Source organism: Schistocerca piceifrons, chromosome 1, assembly GCF_021461385.2.
Source record: "Schistocerca piceifrons isolate TAMUIC-IGC-003096 chromosome 1, iqSchPice1.1, whole genome shotgun sequence".
Lineage (NCBI taxonomy): Eukaryota > Metazoa > Arthropoda > Insecta > Orthoptera > Acrididae > Schistocerca > Schistocerca piceifrons.
This window is the reverse complement of record NC_060138.1, coordinates 879,755,617-879,775,670: the sequence shown is the minus strand read 5'-3', so window position 1 is coordinate 879,775,670 and position 20,054 is coordinate 879,755,617. Positions and strand designations below refer to the sequence as shown.

The 20,054-nt window shown below is 41.1% G+C and overlaps 1 protein-coding gene across 2 annotated transcripts in view; it reads left to right on the top strand.

Moving 5' to 3' along the window:
- LOC124716494 (serine protease nudel-like) overlaps positions 1 to 11,821 on the top strand; it is a 70,659-nt gene extending 58,838 nt beyond the window's left edge. For both annotated transcript variants that reach the window (XM_047243178.1, XM_047243179.1), the window contains exons 8-10: positions 9,374 to 9,660; positions 10,707 to 10,876; positions 10,972 to 11,821. In XM_047243178.1, coding sequence (XP_047099134.1) covers positions 9,374 to 9,660; positions 10,707 to 10,876; positions 10,972 to 11,238 — 724 coding nt within the window. In that variant the 3' untranslated portion in view covers positions 11,239 to 11,821. The remainder of the gene's footprint in view (positions 1 to 9,373; positions 9,661 to 10,706; positions 10,877 to 10,971) is intronic.
- The last annotated feature ends 8,233 nt before the right edge of the window (positions 11,822 to 20,054 follow it).

Below are 20,054 nucleotides of genomic sequence, written 5' to 3'. Positions count from 1 at the left end.
AATCCAGTTGAGTGGTCATGGCTGCTATGCGGAACAGGTAGTCTGTAACCATATCATCCACTCTGCACATGTGGCGAATGCCTGTTGTGAACTGTGAGATGTGGTCCAAGTGCCTAAACCTATATGGTGTGACATTGGGGGTGGATTCTTTACTGCATCAGCTAATGGTCGATGGTCTATATAGACAGGTAGTGGTCTCCCTTTAATACCATCGTGCAAGTAGTGCACCGCTTCATACATGGCCGGTAGTTCATGGTCAAAGGTCGACCACTTCCTTTGAGAGTCTGTCAGTTTCCTCAAGAAAAAATGGAGAGGTTGTGTCATCTCTGGTACTTTCTGCTGTAATACAGTGCCTATCGCTCAGTTGCTCATGTCTGATGTAATGGTAAGATGAGCATCCGGTGAAGGTAGTGTGAGAGAGATGGTGCTAGTTGATCTTTAATGTTGTCGAATGCAGTTTGCATCTCGGCTGTCCATGTTAGCTTTGTCTTCCCCAATTTATTTTTCCCCCGTGGAGCTTCTGCAATGGGAAGTAGAGTTTCAGCTGCATGGGGTAAGTGTTGTCAGTAGAAATTGACCACACCAAGAAATTTATGTAGTTCTTGGTAATTTGTGGGAAGGGACTGTTAGTAATCCACACAGTTTTGTCCTGTGTTGACTGTATGCCTGTTGTGTTGACTAAGTGGCCAACAAACATGATCCAAGGCTGTTGCAGTCTATATTTGTCAGCATTAATGTCCACCCTGTGTTGTGATAGCTTGTCTTGTACTCCACGAAGGTGTCGCTCGTATTTCTCTGTGGATTTTGAGAATATTATTACGTTGTCCAAATAACTGTAACAGTGTGGCACACTGAAAAACAAACCAACAATGAATCTTTGCCATGTCTGTGCAGCATTTTCCAATGCAAACTGCATGAATAAGAATACATATAAACCAAATGGATGATAATGGCCGTTTTGTGAGTGTCCTTCATGGCCGTAGGTATTTGGGAGTATGCTCTTTCACAGTCCAGTACCCGTAGTTGCCACAGAGGCGCCATGTACCATCATTCTTTGGCCGTATTGTGATAGGTGATGCCCGTGTACTGGCCAAAGGTCTGATTATACTATCCTAGAGGAATTCTTCAATGTCTGCCTTGGCCACCTTGAGTTTATGGGGGGGCTAGGCAGTGGGGGTAGTGGTGTACGGGCAGTCCTAGAGTTGTATTAATTCTGTGGATGGTGCCATCCATAACTATGCTAACTGTTTTGTTTGGCAGGGGTGGTCCAGGTGGTGGAATCCTGTTGTCTGATCTCTCCACAGGGGTGGTAGCCTTGTCGGTGGGTAACCTGCTTGCAAGAGCAGAAACAGTCACTATTCGACCTGCTTGAGAGAGTGTAGACACTGCCTCTGTTAAACCCACTCATAAGAGTTGCATAACCAACTATAATAAGCACTGTACTAACTTGTGTCTCCATGCTAGTGGTTGTACAGTTAACCTGTGGCTCTCGGGTGCGCCGGGCCATCTTTAGTTGCTGCCAGATTCGTTGTTGCTGGCTGTCCAGTTCGTGATAGCAGATGCGTAGCTGCACGTTTTCTGTACATGTTTTGTTGTTCTCTTTACAGAAGTTCACATAGGCTGTGATCTTTTCATGGTGTTCTTCACACACTGTTGCACATTGTAATGCAAGATCCACTGGGGTCTCCATATCTATCGGTGGAGGGAGAGGTCTGTGGTGGACAGCAGACTGTCACTGCAGATGCCCCCTACAGGATGTAGTCCATCACCTTGTAACAACAGAGCTCTGCTGAGATCCTGGATGAGGTGGTAATGATGGAGGAAATCCACTCCAAGCACCGGTTCCACTGTTTTGGCCACAAAGGAAGGGCATGGATGCAGTTGTCTAGGCGTAGCATCTACATCTACATCTACATCTACATTTATACTCCGCAAGCCACCCAACGGTGTGTGGCGGAGGGCACTTTACGTGCCACTGTCATTACCTCCCTTTCCTGTTCCAGTCGCGTATGGTTCACGGGAAGAACGACTGTCTGAAAGCCTCTGTGCACGCTCTAATCTCTCTAATTTTACATTCGTGATCTCCTCGGGAGGTATAAGTAGGGGGAAGCAATATATTCGATACCTCATCCAGAAAGGCATCCTCTCGAAACCTGGCGAGCAAGCTACACCGTGATGCAGAGCGCCTCTCTTGCAGAGTCTGCCACTTGAGTTTGTTAGACATCTCCGTAACGCTATCACGGTTACCAAATAACCCTGTGATGAAACGCGCCGCTCTTCTTTGGATCTTCTCTATCTTCTCTGTCAACCCAATCTGGTACGGATCCCACACTGATGAGCAATACTCAAGTATAGGTCGAACGAGTGTTTTGTAAGCCACCTCCTTTGTTGATGGACTACATTTTCTAAGGACTCTCCCAATGAATCTCAACCTGGTACCCGCCTTACCAACAATTAATTTTAATTGTCCCCATTACCAGTATTATTTAATCATTTGCCACTCAGAGCTGTATGGTTGAGGGCTTGTAACCTCCTGTGGTGAGATGTGTGGGTAGCGTGCTGATTTCCTTGCCTGTATCGACCAGCAGGTACAGGTGTAGCTGGCGGTCATAAACAAACAGTCGCTCGCCGTCTGCCCATGTGTTATGTGTTTTGGTATCTCCAATAGAAAGGTGACTTGTTGTAGGGAGGTGGGCTGGTGCACCTAAGGCAGTCCACCAGTGTAGTGTGGGTAGCTGCATGGCTGTTGGCAGTGGTGTGCGTCGGCGCCGAAACATGCGTGAAACCAGTAGAAGCCACTTGTTGTTTTGTTTTGGCTGAGCTGTGTTGTTGTGGCCTAGGCATCAGATGTCTCCCTTGTTTATTTATTTCCTGCAGGAGCTGGGTCTGTGCACAGTGGTTGTTGTGGTGTAGCAGTGGTCGCGGCCTGCAAGGAACCTAGGATCCAGTTGCGAGGGGGAGGAGGAGGTTGCCTGGGGTCTGCACGCAGTGTTTTGCGTTGTCTGCCGCTGCTGCCTTTCTTGTCTGTTGTGCACCATATCCATTGCTGTCGTGGCAGTCGTAGATAGGTGTCCTGTCACTGATTAGTGTCTGGTGACTTGCAAGCACCAGCATCCTATCAGACAGTTACAGGCACATTTCCAGTGGTGTGTTCGCATGTACTAGAAATGTTGTCTGTATTTGCTCTGGGAGCTTGAATAACCGTAACGACCATAGGGTGCAGTCTCGTAGTAAGGTTGTTATTAATTTTCAGGTGCAGTTTGTGCTATAAGACCAATGGTGTGTCATTGCCCAGCATCGTCTCATTTTTGGCAATGTGCAGTTCTTGCTCCCGCATGTGTGATAATCATTGTAATATTAGTGACTTCACCATCTCATACTTGTGCGTAGTCAGAGTATTTAGCAGTAGATTGCTGACAAGATCCGCTTGTTCACTGAGATAGCTGAGAAATATTAACAGCTGCCTCTGGTCATCCTCGATCCCTGCTGTCCTCATCATACATTTGCAAGAAGCAAATGACACTTGTGGTTAGTCTGTGTACATGGGAAGCAGGTGGAGTTTGACAGATGCTAGGTGGTTGCTGTGGTGGTCATTTTTTGTTGGTCCCACTGAGTTGTCACGGTGCAATAGTTGCATGACATTGCTCAACTGTGGTGGCCTAATGAGGTATGGTAAGTGTTTGTTGTACCTGTCGGCATGGTATGGTGTGATATTCCAGTTGGATCTGCGATCCGGTGTGTGGCATGACTGGCCGGGCGGTGACATCATGCGAGTGTCGCAGCATGGCTGATATTTCTATGCTGTCACCAATGTGACATAGAGAGGCATCAGTAAACTATGGAGAAATATATGAGGGCCGTTCAGAAAGTAACCTCCGGTTGATTTAAAAAAATACACCAAGTTAAATAAAAATATTTTAATATATACATCTTACAACTACATCTTTGCACTATTTTTCTACATAGTCTCCATAGCGATTCAGGCACTTATCGTATCTCTTCAGAAGCTTTGAAATTCCTTCTGCATAAAAATCACCCGCTTGTGCCTGGAGCCAGCCTGTGACCGCATCTTTGAGCTCTTCGTCATCATCAAACCGCTGTGAGCCGAGCCATTTCTTCAAATGCATGAAGAGGTGATAATCACTTGGCGCCAGGTCTGGGCTGTAAGGTGGATGGTTGATAACGTCCCACTTGAAGGACTCAAGAAGGGCCGTTGTTCTGCGAGCAGAGTGAGGACGGGCGTTATCGTGCAAATAAACGATACCGGAAGTCAGCATACCACGGCGTTTGTTCTGTATAGCCCGTCGTAACTTTTTTATTGTTTCACAGTACACGTCTTGATTAATGGTCGTACCACGTTCCATGAATTCAACCAACAACACCCCTTTGGCATCCCAAAACACCGTTGCCATCAGTTTTCTGGCAGAAAAATCTTGCGAGGCTTTTCTTGGTTTGGTAGGCGAATTTGAATGTGCCCACATCTTTGATTGTTCTTTTGTCTCAGGGTTCACGTACTTAATCCAGGTTTCGTCACCGGTCACGATTCTGTTTAACAATGGTTCTCCTTCGTCCTCATAACATGACAGAAAGTCTAATGCAGAGGCCATTCTTTGAGTTTTGTGGTGGTCGGTAAGAATTTTGGGCACCCATCATGCACAGAACTTACGGTAACCCAATCTTGCTGTCACTATCTCGTACAAGAGAGTCTTAGAAATCTGTGGAAAACCAGTAGACAACTCCGACATTGAGAAACATCGATTTTCACGAACTTTTGCATCAACTGTCTGAACAAGTTCGTCAGTCACCAATGATGGTCTACCACTCCTCTCTTCATCATGAACGTTTTCTCGTCCACTTTTAAATAAACGTACCCATTCACGGACAACTCCTTCACTCATAACTCTTGGTCCATACACGGCACAAAGCTCACAATGAATAGCTGCTGCAGAACATCCTTTGGCTGTAAAAAACCTTATGACAGCACGCACTTCACATTTGGCGGGGTTTTCTATTGCAGCACACATTTCAAACTGCCATAAAAACTAAACTAGCGCAAGTACGACGTTCACTCGACCACGGCTTGATGCCGACTGACCTGTTGAGTGCGTGAACGCACAGATGGCGTCGCTACTCCCCCCACAACCCGCACTGTGACCAATCGGAGGTTACTTTCTAAACCGCCCTCGTATTTCTGTTGGATATCACAGTTTTCTGGTGGTGTTTGTCCATGTGTCCACTGTGCCAACTGTTCTGTTAGTCGCATCACGGTTGCTGTGGTGGTGTCAGTGTAATGAAATGTAGCACACGGTATGAGTGGTGTAGCAAGTAAGTCCATGTTAACAACATCGCACCCCTTGGTCGTAATGCGCATCGCAGTAGGTGGGGTGAAGTCATTCTTGGTTAGAGGCCATCGCAATATTGGAGGTCCATGTGGTGTGCCCATAGGATTGGTGGCATGTCGTGTAATCATCATAGACTGGATAAATTTGTGGTAGGTCGTCATCCCACATGCTTTGGGGTTCACTGTAGGTGTGGCAGTGATGTTTGGCTCAAACTTGACAACCTTCATTGTCAGTGCAGGTGTTGTAACAGTCAGGTTGTAATTCTGATATCCATCTTGTGGTCTTAGTGCTGTTGATGCATCTTTTGTGACATTGTGGTAGCTGTTGATGTGTGGTTATGGTAAAATGGTCATGTCGTGCATCCATACCAGCAGGCATCAGTGTATCCCAATGCAAGCTGGGGAATGGGGTGTGATGCGGCCAGCAGGACCATGACGTCGCGCCCGAGGTGTACCATGGTATGTGGAGCAGCTGCCATGACATCACCTTCATGATGTGAGAACAAAAGCGGTTTGCAGAAATGTGACATTCTGTTCAAAACCACTGTTAACTGGCATTATCTATCCCTGAGACCACCAAATACACTGACCTGCATGTTTGTTTATTGTCACTGATCATTCAACATTTGTTATGTCACTGTGGTTGGTGTCTGTAATTAGCTTGCCAATGCCTGACATCTCAATAACTGTAGAGTCACTCTGTTGATAGGGAGACTTGCAAGTAGCATTAGTACTAGCTAAATGTTTGTAAATTGGAATATTGTACTTGAAAATGGTGGGGGCGGCAGGGTAGCGCCATTGTTTATTACCACTGATCGCCATCGTCCCTTCGTTATGTAGTTTGACGAGGTCAGTGTCCACATAAGCACTTGTAGCACTATTTTCAGTGTTTGTTAAAGGCACTGTGGTTGATAGAAGTTCAATATTGTAGTTCTTATGTCTGCGCTGATGTGACAATGGTTGTATTGTTGTGTGGGTATTAAACACAGAAGTATTGCAATTTCCATCTTATAGTGGTGAAAAGTCTTTAGATAAACACTCGTAACACTTGCTGTCATTGACTGTATTTGGCTGACCGTCAGTGTGTGTAGGGTTCACGTCAATAAGGTGCTGGATTCTCGTGAGGTGGAGCAATGTGTCACACGAGAATGTTGTGGCATGGTTGTCAAAAAGCTCAAGGTCACTAATGTAGGATTTGGGTAATGAACACAGTGTTCATGATGTGTAATAACTCTCAATTTTACCGATTCACATGCACGATATTTATTGATACACATTATATGGACAGGTGCAACTTAAGCACTTGGCCTCTCAGAACACGCTGCCCCAGGTCCAGACATACTGTTTTTACAGTGATATTCTTGTGGATGGAAGTCCATAGAGCTTGTGTCCCCACAACTGTTTTTTAGATAATAATTATACTACCCCCTCATAATTTTAAATTTTTCATCAGAAGAGCAATGCAAGGTGGGGCAGGTGTGGTATGAAGGAAGGAAAGAGGAGGGAGTATTAGAATACTTCTGCTTGAATGTTTAAATTATCACATTCTATTTATTTGTAAGTGTTGTGTTCTTTTTAATGCTAAGTCAGAATGAATGTGTGTTCATTTTTTTCAGCAATAAAGCAGTATTGACATACCTCATAGTATCATGGTGTTTCTGAGCATTATGCACGATTGTCAAGCTGGTCCAAACCTGGCTGGTGCTTGCTTTGTCCCAAAACTATCACTGTTACATTTTGTTGCTAAGGTGTCAAAACTACAATAATTTAAAATGACAGAAAACTTAGTTTATTGAAAGTTCCATATTCTGAGTTTCTACATACATTTTGCCACCTTCTAGATTTCAGTACTCTATTATTCATCTTTGCTTACCTATGTAGCAGGCATGGTGCCTGAGCACTTTCAGGATAGAATGTGGAAGGACTGGATGAGTGGGAGGTTGAACATAATTCACAATGGACTACCAGTTTGAACAACATTTATTAATAATAAAAGCCAACTTTAAAACAAATGCAGACAAAAGGCAACATAGTAATTTTCTTTAAGATTACAGGAAAAGACAATTAAACTTCAAACTGAGTAGTGAATATTTAAATACCAAAATGCAAATTTCTTGTTTAAGTTTGATCAGTTAAATTTTAAACCGAACAGAGATTAGGTTTAAATCAACCATGAAATATGAAATTGGAAAACTGGAGCACAATTAAAATTTATATACAATCGGCCAGGCTTCAGCAGAACAAGAAGTACTTTAAACACCCTGAATTAAACAATGAACACCAAAACACACTAAGAAAGCAAAACAGCTTTCTCAAAATCAGGTACTAAAGCTTCCAATCAACTATGGAGCTGAAAAGTGTAAGCAAGACTGGCCCTGAAGTCACTGACGACCAGCACGCCTCACAATAGTCTGGCAAGGATGTCCAAATTAGCTGCTTCTAAAACACACAAAGTGCAAATTTTAAGCTAAGCCAAGCAATTTATTTTTCTCTTGACATTTCAGAAAGAAAAGCCAGTATTTATACTAAATACAATGTCCACACTTCAATCAACACTCCCACTCTTGAGCAAGAATTCAACAACCATGAGAGTACCCAAAACATATGACAGAAAGTGTAGTTGCTGGTCCATGAGCAACAGAAAGCTCCCCCTGTATGAGGCAAACAAAAGGTTATTTATAAGCAGTAAACAACTCCTGCATGAGTGCTAAGAAGGAAACAATTAAATTTCAGTGCTATGTGTGAAGTCATCCAATAACAAACACTAAATATGTAATTCAGCACAATGTTAATGTACATATACATCACTGGGAAAACAGTAAATGAATAACCAATAAACCCATCAGGGGGATTTTCCCCAACAGAGACTGAGCTTAGCCAAATGTGGTAAGTTCCAGTCACAATAGTAATAGCTTGCCATCAAAAAGGCTCACTTCCCAAACCCCATACACTAGCAAGCTATCACTTAAACACAGCGGTGGAGACGCACAAAGAGAATTGTGCGAAATGAAAACCACACTAGGAAGTATGTCACACGAGGACTAAATTCTTGTGTAACATCCCATAAGCTGCTCACCTAGTCTTTTAAATGAAGGCTAGTGGGAAGGCTGCTTCCGGCTGCAAGTTTTGGCTATCATCGAATGGTTCAAATGGCTCTGAGCACTATGGGACTTAACATCTGAGGTCATCAGTCCCCTAGCACTTAGAACTACTTAAACCGAACTAACCTAAGGACATCACACACATCCATGCCCAAGGCAGGATTCAAACCTGCAACTGTAGCGGTCACGCGGTTCCAGAATGAAACGCCTAGAACCGTTCGGCCACAATGACCAGCGACTATCATCCCTGTAGCTGGAAGGCAACAGCAAAATGTGCCATTGGCCTGCAATGATCCACCTGCTGCCACCTGTTGTCTACTGACTCCATATAGTCGCATTGTTCTGGTCATGTAACTCATTATTTTCCAACTTCTGCCAAGAAAAGCCCCATGTTTCTGGTGGTCCAGCTCAGTGACAAATTCAGGACTCCCTGGAGAAGCCTAAATGACTCAGGCCACATATCAGAGGCCGGACACACCTGACCACTTGCTTACCACACTACTTCCTTCCTGCTCACTGGCTCAGCTCCAAGAGAGCTAGAGTGCAGATGCTGCTACCAGAGACTCTGTACTATACCTGCGACCCCTCTGGCCGAAAATCAGTCCACTCGCAAGCCAGAGGCAACCTATTGATTCATGGCAATCTACATAGTAATGTTCACCTGTACATGGCAGTGAACATGAGAACTGTATCACCAGAATATTGGTAGTGCAGTGGCACAGCTAGACACTTCCAAAATTGTGTTCATGGAAGTAATTATCCTGTCACAAACAGTACTGTGATTCCATGCCTTGTATAATGTTTTCTTTTCTGTGCTGCATTTCATTAATACATTCGTCATATTAAGGGAAAAAAATAAACTTATTGTCACATGTGGATATAGGTGTTTTGTATGCTTATTGTATAATAATATTGTTTTCTTGTCATGCAGTGCACTTGACGACTTCTGGGTTGCTCGACTTGGTGCTTTGAGAAGAGGAACAAGTTTTCCATCACCATATGAGCAGCAAATGCCAATAACCGATATAATATTGCATCCAAATTACATTGACAATGGCTTTATCAATGACATAACACTGCTGCGTATGCAGGGTCCTGTAGCATTCAGTGATTATGTGCGACCTATATGCTTGCCAAAGCCCGACTCAGTTCTCAAAGATGGCCGACTATGCACAGTCATAGGGTGGGGGCAATTGTTTGAAGATGGCCGAATATTCCGTAAGTATATCACAAACAAAATAAATGAAAAATATGTCTTCTCCTTCTTTTTATTTTTCTTCTTCTTCTACGTGAATAAATTCAGCTTCTGCTTTTGTGATCTCTGTTGAATGAAACTTTGCCCTCCACCTTCCCCCTCCCTCCCCCTCTCCCTACTCCCTCTGTGTGTTTGGGGCAGGAGGGGAGGGGGAGGGGGGGACCACCATCAGTAGTGGTGGGTGAACACAAATCAGGAACTGTATATTCATTCATTCTAGCACAGATAGCTCAAACACAGCACAGCATACTGAAATGAAAAGTCAATAATGGTAATGGCGGTACTGCTCCACCCATTGACAGAGACACAGCAAACTTTGGGTCAAAAGTTTGTGATGTGTAGTGTTTCAGAACTACTGAACTCAAGAATAAGTTTGAAACAGAATCTGTACAGCTGTTTATGTATACATGCCATACTTGAATTGGCTCAGTTTTGTATATGTTGCGTACTTTACTTATGACCTGAAATCTCTGTGTACTTATCAATAAATATCTTCGTTATCATTTGGTAATGAGTGGTAATAATAAATCAATATTTTTGTGTATTCAGATGATTAGAACTGTTTTATTTTCATAGATATTGTTTAATTTTTGAATACAAAGTGTGTTTTATGTCGAGCTGATGCAGACAAAAGAGATAAGGTTGCTAACCCTTGTTTCCCTTAGCCATCACACTTTGTTTTACAACCCTTTTTGTACACAGGCTCCCAGAAAGACTACAGTGCTCAAAGGATAGTGTAATTATTGGAATTAGTATCAGAGTTGCTTAGACAGAGTGCAAAGGAATTTATCAGGGTTTTAACTTCTTGATCTAGTCAATAATGAGTGCATAGGAAAAATAGGTAGATACAAGATCAAGCTAGACTTCCTAGTCCTTACAGATAATGATGGAATACTTCAAATTACGGCAAGATTAAAAATGTGCTTCTCACATTTTTTGCACATTTTTAAGTACACAGTTATATCTATGACTAGTCACATCCCAGAAAATTATTATTTTTTTGTTGCAGCTGATACACTGCAGGAGGTACAGCTTCCTATAATAACAACAGCAGAGTGCAGGAAAAGAACAGTGCTTCTCCCACTTTACAGAGTTACAGAAAACATGTTTTGTGCTGGATTTGATAGAGGTGGAAGAGATGCCTGCCTTGGTGATTCAGGTGGTCCTCTGATGTGTCAGGTACTGATTTCAAAAATTAAAATCAGTTGTCCATTAATAAATGGTAATTAATGTAAGGAATTATATTTCTATACTGTCATTGTCTATCTATTTAGGAACCAGATGGTCGCTGGACATTGTATGGAGTAACAAGTAATGGCTATGGCTGTGCAAGAGCAAATCGTCCTGGAGTTTATACAAAGGTATCAAATTACATGCCATGGATAACACAATCCATGAACCAAAATGAACGAACTCCGAAGAAACCTGAACCTTTCTGCAGGGGACATAGGTGCCCCCTTGGGGAATGTTTGCCAAAAAGCAGAGTCTGTAATGGTTTCATGGAATGCAGTGATGGAAGTGATGAAAAAGGATGTTGGTGATCTGCTATAGTACTGTCTTCAGCATGAATCCCACAGAGTTTGCCAGATGTGATGCATAAGCAGTAGATTGAAGTAATGTGCTGACACCAGTGGTAGTTTCCGCCCACCAGAATTTTAATTCTGAAGATGGCCTAATCTGGTTGAAATGATAGGTACAATTAAAATGTGATCTAGGCTGTGTTTTGTTCATAAAAAAATATAACTATTTATTTTTGTGACAAATGGCTGTATTTTAATCAGCTGTACAGCTCTGTTCAACAGAGCAGTTTCCTAGTGAGATTATTTTTGTAAGATTATTGTTCTGTGCATAAACTGTAAATAATACTGTTAATACTATTGCATGACTCAGAAATCAACAGTGAACATTCTGAGAGCAAAAAACTTATTTTCTGTGAAAATGTTCTTTAAGATAATAGGACAGTCTAAACAGTTAAACTGTTGATACTGTACAAAAAGACAAATGCATATAATGTGATTTTATTGTATTATAAATTTTTGTAGCTTGCTTGTGTGAATCCTGTATATTCATTGTGGAGATTGTCCAGAACATTCAATAATATGGCGCAATTTGTTTCCTGTCATTTATCAGATAGTGTATCAATAAATAAGTGCTCTGTGGAACTGTGTATTTACTCAGGCGAATAAAATTACATATTTTACACTCTAAGTTTGGAGAAATGTTGTGTCCAAGTACATTTTCAATATATTAAATATGTTTCAACTTTCATAGCCATTAACAGTCATCCCAAAAAGAATATAATTTGTGATACTGGGCCAGTGAAGGTACAGAAACTGTGTCTGTGATAATCAGAATGTTCATATTAGGAAGATGCATTTTTGTGACAATAGTCTAATTGCAACAAATTAACTTTTCAGTTATCAGATTTACCAGTGGGCGTGTAGTGTTTGTAGTCAGAACTGATTAAAAAGAGCTGTAATAACTACTTAGCTATAACGTTTTACTTTTATTTATTTGATAGAAGCATGTAAGTCTTTAACCAAATAGTCAGTTTCAGAATTCTGTAAATTTCAATGAATCTTGAGTTAAAACAGGATTGCAAGAAGTATACTAGGAGAGTCACGTTAGTTTGAATTAAAAATATATCTTGGAGTCTTTACTGTTTCAAATTTTGTGACATACTTAATTATTCCCTTGACTGATACGGGGTGTCCTAAATTACCAGAATAAGAAATTTCTGCATCTTGTTTGTTATTGCCCCCAAAAACATTTTACAAGGAAGACAAAGAACATTTCACATTCAATGATTGCAGCAGTCTATCAAAATCATTATTTAATTTTACTTTACCCAGGCTTACTGTGTTGCTTATCTTGGAAAGATACAGAGGGGAAGGGTACACTATAGTTTTTTTTTCTGAGACATAAGAAACCATAATTATATTAAATTATTTGGACAAACAAGAGGTTTCAACCAACCTTTAAAATGATTCTCCTAAATATTCAGCAGTATTATCTCCAAAACATTGATGATTTGTTTTAAACTAAATAAAGACAATATTTGTTTTGCTAGATGAGTCTTGTCAGATGTTTTTTGCCTTAGTTTAAACATGATGAACAAGTTAAGATGATGGAAGAATGTGTGTGTAGTTTTTATCTTGTCCTGAAAATGGTGCTTAGTGTTACAAGCAGAACAGTAGCTTCACCAGCAGTTCAGCAAGAACACTTGTAGAACAATATCAACAAAGACAACCACTGATGCTACCCTAATAAATAGTTGTGAAACATGTATGGAAAATACAAATATTACCCTATTATTCTGTTGCATGCAGATGGTTCTCATCTAAGAATACTTAATGTAGAGTTCAAATACTGTTTTGTTTACTCCTTGGTGGTCTCGTGGTTCCAGGCGCGCAGTCCGGAACCGCGCGACTGCTACGGTCGCAGGTTCGAATCCTCAGAACCTTAGGCCCCCTGCAAAACCTTTCACCTGACTCCATCAACCTCCTGACCCCACCGACACCCCGCACCCCTACCTTCTACCTCCTTCCTAAAATTCACAAACCCAATCATCCTGGCCGCCCCATTGTAGCTGGTTACCAAGCCCCCACAGAACGTATCTCTGCCTACGTAGATCAACACCTTCAACCCATTACATGCAGTCTCCCATCCTTCATCAAAGACACCAACCACTTTTCGAATGCCTGGAATCCTTACCCAATCTGTTACCCCCGAAAACCATCCTTGTAACCATTGATGCCACTTCCTTATACACAAATATTCCACACGTCCAGGGCCTCGCTGTGATGGAGCATTTCCTTTCACGCCGATCACCTGCCACCCTACCTAAAACCTCTTTCCTCATTACCTTAGCCAGCTTCATCCTGACCCACAACTTCTTCACTTTTGAACGCCAGACATACCAACAATTAAAGGGAACAGCCATGGTTACCAGGATGGTCCCCTCGTACGCCAATCTATTCATGGGTCGCCTAGAGGAAGCCTTCTTGGTTACCCAGGCCTGCCAACCCAAAGTTTGATACAGATTTATTGATGACATCTTCATGATCTGGGCTCACAGTGAAGAAGAACTCCAGAATTTCCTCTCCAACCTCAACTCCTTTGGTTCCATCAGATTCACCTGGTCCTACTCCAAATCCCACGCCACTTTCCTTGACGTTGACCTCCACCTGTCCAATGGCCAGCTTCACACGTCCGTCCACATCAAACCCACCAACAAGCAACAGTACCTCCATTATGACAGCTGCCACCCATTCCACATCAAACGGTCCCTTCCCTACAGCCTAGGTCTTCGTGGCAAACGAATCTGCTCCAGTCCAGAATCCCTGAACCATTACACCAACAACCTGACAACAGCTTTCGCATCCCGTAACTACCCTCCCGACCTGGTACAGAAGCAAATAACCAGAGCCACTTCCTCATCCCCTCAAACCCAGAACCTCCCACAGAAGAACCACAAAAGTGCCCCACTTGTGATAGGATACTTTCCATTACTGGACCAGACTCTGAATGTGGCTCTCCAGCAGGGATACGACTTCCTCAAATCCTGCCCTGAAATGAGATCCATCCTTCATGAAATCCTCCCCACTCCACCAAGAGTGTCTTTCCGCCGTCCACCTAACCTTCGTAACCTGTTAGTTCATCCCTATGAAATCCCCAAACCACCTTCCCTACCCTTTGGCTCCTATCCTTGTAACTGCCCTTGGTGTAAAACCTGTCCCATGCACCCTCCCACCACCACCTACTCCAGTCCTGTAACCCAGAAGGTGTACACGATCAAAGGCAGAGCCACGTGTGAAAGCACCCACGTGATTTACCAACTGACCTGCCTACACTGTGATGTATTCTATGTGGGAATGACCAGCAACAAACTGTCCATTCGCATGAATGGACACAGGCAGACAGTGTTTGTTGGTAATGAGGATCACCCTGTGGCTAAACATGCCTTGGTGCACCTCCAGCACATCTTGGCACAGTGTTACACCGTGCGGGTTATCTGGATACTTCCCACCAACACCAACCTATCCGAACTCCGGAGATGGGAACTTGCTCTTCAATATATCCTCTCTTCCCGTTACCCACCAGGCCTCAATCTCCATTAATTTCAAGTTGCCGCCACGCATACCTCACCTGTCTTTCAACAACATCTTTGCCTCTGCACTTCCGCCTCGACTGACATCTCTGCCCAAACTCTTTGTCTTTAAATATGCCTGCTTGTGTCTGTATATGTGTGGATGGATATGTGTGTTTGTACGCGAGTGTATACCCATCCTGTTTTCCCCCTAAGGTAAGTCTTTCCGCTCCCGGGATTGGAATGACTCCTTACCCTCTCCCTTAAAACCCACATCCTTTCGTCTTTCCCTCTCCTTCCCTCTTTCCTGATGAGGCAACAGTTTGTTGCGAAAGCTTGACTTTTGTGTATATGTTTGTGTTTGTTTGTGTGTCTATTGACCTGCCAGTGCTTTCGTTTGGTAAATCACATCATCTTTGTTTTTAGATATATTTTTCCCACTTGGAATGTTTCCCTCTATTATATTAATATTTTGTAGTTAAATATTTTTACTGTGTTGTATCCTCTCATTCTGTACACTTTGTACATTCAACTTCACTTAATTCACCTTTATTTTATTGTATTTCAGGCCAACCAAACTCTGCTTTTAAAATTGTGTGTATATAATGCAAAAATGTACATTTAATACACAATAATGTGCCAATTCTCTTTTTATTGAGTCAAAAAGTGCTTTGTATGCAATGTTGTGTCTGATATGGAAGGTAGACTATTTAAAATGGCTACATAGCCAAAACCATGTAGTAGAGAACAATATAAGACAATGGTTCAATCCTAACGACCACCAATGCGGCAGATCAGTATTTTTCAATATCTACTTGTGCGTAACCACTTGGGATTAAAATATAACATTCTTATAACACACACATCTGGTTCTTTATTCATACAAAGTTTTAAGTGCTATTGAGTGGGATCTCAGGTCAGTTCCATATTTCTATTTAACCTCATTCCTCACAAGCAGCTTCTAATCATATTCATACCTACAGAGTATCATCTGAGTTTTTTAACTGGATTTGTGATTTATTATTAGAAAAATAACACTTTGTAGTAATTGGTGGGAAACCATTTAATGAAAAAGCAAATTATGTCTAGCGTTCTCCAAGGAAGTGTTACAGACACTCTGCTATTCTTAATCTAGACATGCAAATTAGATGACAGTCTCAGCAGTCCTCTTAGACCGTTTGCAGCTGATGCTGTCATCTACCATGTAGTAACATCAAACTAAATTGCAAAATAATTTAGGCAAACAGTCTGACAAGATATCTTTCCTAAAAAATTATCCAAAGATCAATAAAAAAACAAGCCATGGATAACTAAGGAAATTAAAAGCTGACATAAGAGGAAGAGGAAAATTTGTATAAAGGCCAGAGTAAATCAAGACCTGATATTACTTGCATACTACAACAAATAATACAGTAAAAATACTGTATGTATGCAAGTCTGGACAGAAATAAAAATGCATATAATAAGATTAAAATGCTGTGGGCTATTGTCAGATGGGAGGCAGGGCAGCCAGTCAGCGCTGCAAGACATTGTAACAATTAAACTAAATGATGATGGTGTGGCTGATAATTCACAAATTGCAAGTGATTTTAACAATCACATTCTACATGCAGCAGCAGAAATAGAATTAAATATTTCAGCTGGAGAAACAAGAGAATGCAAATATGTGATTAAAATAGTGCTACGCCAAAAATTGAAATGCCACAAGAACAGGAGTCTATTAATAGCATAGACTGCTCCAAACTTTTGGGTGTGCATATTGATGAAAATGTGAACTGGAAGAAGTGTATGACTGAGCTTCTGAAACAGTTAAGTTTGTCTACTTCTGCCCTTGTACAATTGCTAATCTTGGGGACAAATGAATGAGCCCCTAGAAATATTCTGCATATTTCCACTCAATAATGTCTTATGGAATAATTTTTCTGTTGCAACTTATCACCTAGAAAGAAAGTACTGCATGCACAAAAGTGCACAGTAAGAATAATACGTGGTATTTACCCATGGATGTCATGCATCTTCAATGAGCTATGCGTTTTAATTGTGCCATGACAATAAACATATTTGCTAATGAATTTTCATCACAAATAATCCATCACAACTGGAAAGAACAGTTATTTGTGGGAAAATGACCTTTATTACCAACACTGAAGATTTCAGTGGCTCAGAAAGGTTTTCAATCCTGTATACAATCCTGTTTTGTTCCACAGCATTTTGATAAAAGAATCATTCAGATGATCTACGGAAATGTAACTATGTTATCTGAACAGTGTGAAAGTGGTGGTTGATGACCCTTAAGTATATAAAGTGTGAGGATCTTCGAAATGAACAACAAAATAATAAAGTTTCGTTTTATTTTATTTACATGATGAATTACACAAATATAATGGATGTTGTTTCAACTGAATACATACGTGGGGATGAAAGTTTCAACCAAGTTAAACTGGTACAAAAACACAGAAAATCTTGTGGAGAAGGAGACCTGAAGACAGTATTTTATTGGCAGAACACTTGGTTGCAACAAATCTATTAAAGAAACTTGCTACACTATGCTTGTCCATTATCTTCTGAAGTATTTCTGCCTAGAATGGAATGCTTGCAAGATAGGGTTGATGATGTGTGTCAAAAGGCAACTTTTTATATGGCAAGAGGCTTGTACCTTGAACCAATCTAATATCTCTGGTCTTTAATCTCTGACTTCATTCTTTTTCACGCCAAAGGTTGCCTACATGGGTATGAGTATAGACAGCAGTTGTTACAGGAGCAAAGAGTAACAGTTTGTTTCCTACAGTAATTGTCATTTTGTCACCTAAAAATAAGTTTTTCTGTTTTTATGTCAATGTTGTTATAGCTATATATGTAGCAATAAATGGAAACTTAAATGGTTAGTATTTATGATAGACATATCATAATAACCATGTTGTGATATTACTGCCCTGTTATGCTAACTATTTATTGAAGTGGGAGGGAAACTGTATTTTGTGCCAGTTGGTTGTATTGTATCTTGATCACGGCCCCAGGTACAATGCATTCTTAGGTAGACAACAGAATGTGTTACAACTACTGCAGTATTAATTTTGACAGATGCCAAGGAGCAATGTGGGTAACACAAGACTGCCACCATCTCTGGAAGCTCTGAAAGTCTGGACTATCAGTTGCAGGTTAGACTATCAGTGAAAAAATCAGCAAAAGATTTTATGTTTCAAGAGCCACTCTACAGAGATATTTACAAAATCCTAAATATGTGTACTACAGAAATTGTGCAGTCCAACCGGTATTCAGTCCTGCATAAGAAAATGACTTGGTTGGTTACCTTATAAATTCCTCCAAAATGCACTATGGAATGTCTTGAATTGAGTTACAAACATTGGCATTCCAATTTGGTACATCATAGAATAAAAGGATGCCTCCATCTTGGGGACAAAAACAGAAAGCCTGAAGCAATGAGCCTAGGAATGATGCTGCGGCATTCTTCAACAATTTACAACCAGTAATGGACAAAGTAACATTAACACCAGAAAGAATATTTAATGTTGGTGAGAGGGGCGACTCTGTTGCGCATGTGCCAGGAAAAATATTAGCAGCTAAAAGATGCAAGCAGGTTGGATCTATGACATTGGCAGAGTGTGGCAGTAATGTTACAATGATTTCATGCATTAATGCATTAGTCAACAATTTGCCACCGATGTTCATATTTCCAAAGGTTAACTTTAAGAAACATATGTTGAAGGGTGCACCACCTGGATCTATAGGTTGTGCACATCCAAGTGGCTGGTCCAGTGGCAGTATTTTTCAGAAATACTTGCAACACTTTATTTCCCATGTGAAGCCAAATGAAAACAAGAAAGTGCTGCTGGACAACCACAAAAGTCATATCACTGTGGACAGTATCACACTAGCAATGAACAATGGTATAATGTCACTTACATTGCCACCACATAGTAGCCATAAGCTGCTGCCTCTGGATAAAACTGTCCTTATCCTATGCAAAACTTTCTACAACACTGCATGTGCAGAATGGCTGCAGTCACATTCTGGAAAGCCTATAACCATTTAAAATGTTGCCAAAATTGCAGATCAAGCTTATCCATCAACATTCACACTGGTGAGTATTCAATCTGGATTTTGAGCAACTGGGATATGCCTGTAAATGGGAACATATTCCAGTATGATGAATTCCTCACAATGTTCCTGATGGATAGACCACATCCTACTTCGAACACTGAGGCTGGGTCTAAGAATGATGGATTGGCAACAAGGACAAAGTAGTATTTCTACTCAGTCATCGACGAAACTACAGTCAATCCCCTATACAGTCACTACGGCCATTACAGAAAGCTCTTCCATGAAGCACAAGGCATACATAAGGGAAATGAAAATGTGGTGCATAAAGAGTGTTGACTGACATATGTGAAAAGTAGGCAATAGAGAAACAGTCTACTGCATGAGGAGAAAAAAGAAGCGATCATTGTCTAGCAAAAGGAAACCATTTAAGTCAAATGCAGGAGGAAGGAAAACTAATAAGAAAATTACAGTTGGCTTTACATCAGATAGTGACTCTCCTGAGATTAGTGTAATGATAGTGATAGTGACAGTGATATGGGTTTGAATGACTTCTCATTGCAAAGGTAGTCAGACAAAAATGAAGCAGATGATATTTCCTTTGATGTAAGCACAGGAATACAGGAAGCTCTATATTCTGACAATTGGTTTTGGTGAAATTTTAAAGAAAAAAAGGATTGTCTCTGTAAAATATAGAGACCCAATCATGAAATTTCTAAGAAAAAGAACAGTAAGAGGAAAATATGCATTGCCTTTAATAGATGATATTGGTGAATTTTTGCAAGACCATGTTGTCGGAATACTTGCAGAACCAGCATTAGGAAGGCTTGGAAACTAAGATACTTTCTCCACTTTCATGGCTACAGCATAATGACATGCAATTGTGCAGAATAACATTTCACTATCGAAGTTGATCGAAGAAAAAGAAAACATCAGTGTTTCTGATGAACCAGATGCCAGACCTCAGCAGAAATATAGCAGGGCAGAGCAGCTAGTCAGGATCACATCATCTTTGTTACATGATAAAAGAAATGCTATTGCTAATGCAACAATATGTACCAAAAGCTATTGTGAAGCAGTTGTATACTACAACAAACTCATTAAAAAACACGGTAGCAAGATCCATGCAGTCATAAGAAATGATGTCGGGTAAAAATTAGCTACTACTACACTCCGTAAATACACCAGAATTTTAGCTCGAAAGGGAGT